The sequence below is a fragment of the Haliaeetus leucocephalus genome, unplaced genomic scaffold (assembly GCF_000737465.1).
Source record: "Haliaeetus leucocephalus isolate CR32 unplaced genomic scaffold, Haliaeetus_leucocephalus-4.0 Scaffold741, whole genome shotgun sequence".
Lineage (NCBI taxonomy): Eukaryota > Metazoa > Chordata > Aves > Accipitriformes > Accipitridae > Haliaeetus > Haliaeetus leucocephalus.
The window spans coordinates 4,670,644-4,673,179 of NW_010973177.1; the positions used below are offsets into that span (position 1 = coordinate 4,670,644).

Genomic DNA, 2,536 nt, shown 5'->3' on the forward strand with positions numbered 1-2,536 from the left:
CCCAAAGGGCAAAACTCCCTTTTCCAGGAGGAAAAGCAGCTGGGCAATAGGGCCAGGCACAGCCAGAACCGGCAGCCCCTTCTCGGAGCAGCTAAATCCACTGGGAAATAATGAAACACATCCACCCGTGGGTTTGGATGTGGGGCTGGGTGTTTGCGGTGGGTGAAAACACACCTGTGTCGCACCGGGAATGCGTGTCACCGAGGATGGGGGGTGGTTTTCCATGGGAGGTTTGTGTGCGTGTAGGATTCATCACTGGATATATAATAATAATACTAATAACAACAACAACAACAACAACAACAACAATAATAATAATAATAATGCCTGCTTTTGGCACGGTCACCGGTCCGGCTGGCTCCCCCCCCCTGCCAGTCCCGGTATTTGAAACCCATCCCATGTCACATCCCTCTGCCCATTGGGGTTATTTCCCTCCAGGTCATTAAAAGAAGATTATTTTTTTTTAAAGATTCTTTTTCTAAAGCCACAAAGCCGAAAGGGAAAAAGTCTTCCCTGCCGCCCCCGCGGGTCCCCCTGCCAACTGCTGCTGCCTTTGGGGACACTTTGCCAACACTTGCTGCCATCCCCCCGTGCCGGGCCTGATGCTCTTTCCCCCCAGGAACCAGCCCCAGGCCCCCCCAAACACCTCCCGCCCTGACCCGCACTCGCTCCCTGCCCTCAGGTGATGAATTACCCTGCGCCGAGCGGCTGCAGCAGCTTTCAAAAAACATGGAAATACCATACTACAAAATAAGCTGCAGTGCATTAAAAAAAAATTTTTTTTAAAAATCTATATTGCCTCTTGCCATTTCTAAATCTCCACCCGGATTTAGGGACAGATGCCTCTGCTTTTTCCCCAATAAATTGCATTATTGCATTCAGGCTCGGGGCAATGATGCAAAATCCGAGGGACTCGCTGAGCTCCCCCTCGGGCACCCCGCAGCTGCCCTTTCCGCCCGGACAAGTTGCTGTTTGTTCTTTGACCTTTCAGGGTTTGTTTGTTTTTTGTTTTTTTTCTCCTTTAACATCATTTTCAGCCCGGAGAGGTGACAGAAGCAGCAAGGAAAGGACCTGAGCCCGGGTGCCAGCTACTGCCGTGCCCTGCCAGCCGCAGGGCTGGGGGGGTCGGGATAGCATCAGCATCAGGATACAAACAGCCTCTGGATTTTGTGGGCTCGGTCCATCCTCTCCAATATCCGAACCTGCCGTTTCCCGCCGTCCCTGTGACATTTTCTTCCCGGTACGTTCCCTCTCGCAGAGCTGCATTTGGAGGTTTTTGCTTGGCAGAGCCTGGGCGAGGATGAGCCAGGCGGGTACCGGGAACACCCACGGCTCCAGCTTTATTTTCCAATTAAATTAAAGGATAAAAATTAAATTATTTCAGAATATAGGCCAAACTACCTAGCCAGAATTTGGAGAAAACTTTCTCCATCAACTCAGTTACTGAATATTATGGGAAATAGCGTACCTTCACCCAGAGTGTTTGGGAATAGCTGTTAGCTAGGACACCGGGCTTGGACAGGCACAGAGATGCTCAGCCCCGACTCCCCTGTTTTCCCCCGGCACCCTACACTTTTCCATTCCCTTTGCTGCCCGACGGCCCTCCTGGGTCTCATCATTTTTTAGAGCCCGTGAAATGTCTTTTCTAAAAATCACAAAGTTGCAGCTGAAATAAATGCCCTTCGGCAGGCACCCGTCTTTGCACCCATCCTGACTTTCGGGCACGGCGGTGTTTGTGTACGGAACCAAAGCCGCACAACTGAGGTGCATTTTTGCAGCTCTCCGGGGAAGGGTCTCACGCTGCTGTTCTTTTTTTAACTGGATTTTTAAAACCAGATATTGCTCTTGGGAAAAACACCCCAAGCAAGTAAGAAATAACACCGGAAAACCACTCCGGAGCGTGGCATGACGCATTCCCAGCCTCAAGCCCCACCGGGGGTGACCGTACCGACCAAACACCATGGCAAAAAAAAACCCCAACCAACCCCCGAGCCCACGCGAACCCGCACGGTTCGGCCACCGTTTCCACGTGGGATTCCTGGACAAACCCAGCCGGGATTTGGCAGAGCGCAGCCCGAGCCCCGCACAGGTTCGGCGTCGTCTCGGCCGCCCGATGCCGAGCCGCTCCCACTGGTAGAGGGGACGGACGGACGTCGGGACCGACGGCTGTGGGAAGGGCGAGTGGGTACCTGGGTCTCGGAGAGGCTGAGGCTGCTGGCCAGCTGCTTGCGTTCGGCGCCCACCACGTAGTGGTTCTTCTCGAAGGCTCGCTCCAGCCGCAGGAGCTGTGACGGCGAGAAGGCGGTGCGGATGCGCTTGGGTTTCCGGGCGAAGGGGCCGTGGAGGAGCAGGCTTTCCTGGGACACCTCGCTCCCTGCGGACAGAGAGCCCCGTTAGGGTCCCGCGCCGGCACCCCCCCAGCTCCCCCTTCTGTGGGACCAGGGTTGGGGGGGGGATGTTGGGGAGACCCGCTCGCCCTGTGACACGGGAAGGATGGACAAGGGGGTTTTGGGGGAGTCCTGGGCACCTTCCCTGC

At 55.0% G+C, this 2,536-nt stretch overlaps 1 protein-coding gene across 1 annotated transcript in view; it reads right to left on the reverse strand.

Annotated features, from left to right (window-relative positions):
- The window catches only part of EMX1 (empty spiracles homeobox 1), a 9,723-nt gene that overhangs the window by 3,616 nt on the left and 3,571 nt on the right, over positions 1 to 2,536 (reverse strand). The window contains exon 2 of the mRNA XM_010580833.1: positions 2,190 to 2,374. Within this exon, the coding sequence (XP_010579135.1) occupies positions 2,190 to 2,374 (185 nt within the window). The remainder of the gene's footprint in view (positions 1 to 2,189; positions 2,375 to 2,536) is intronic.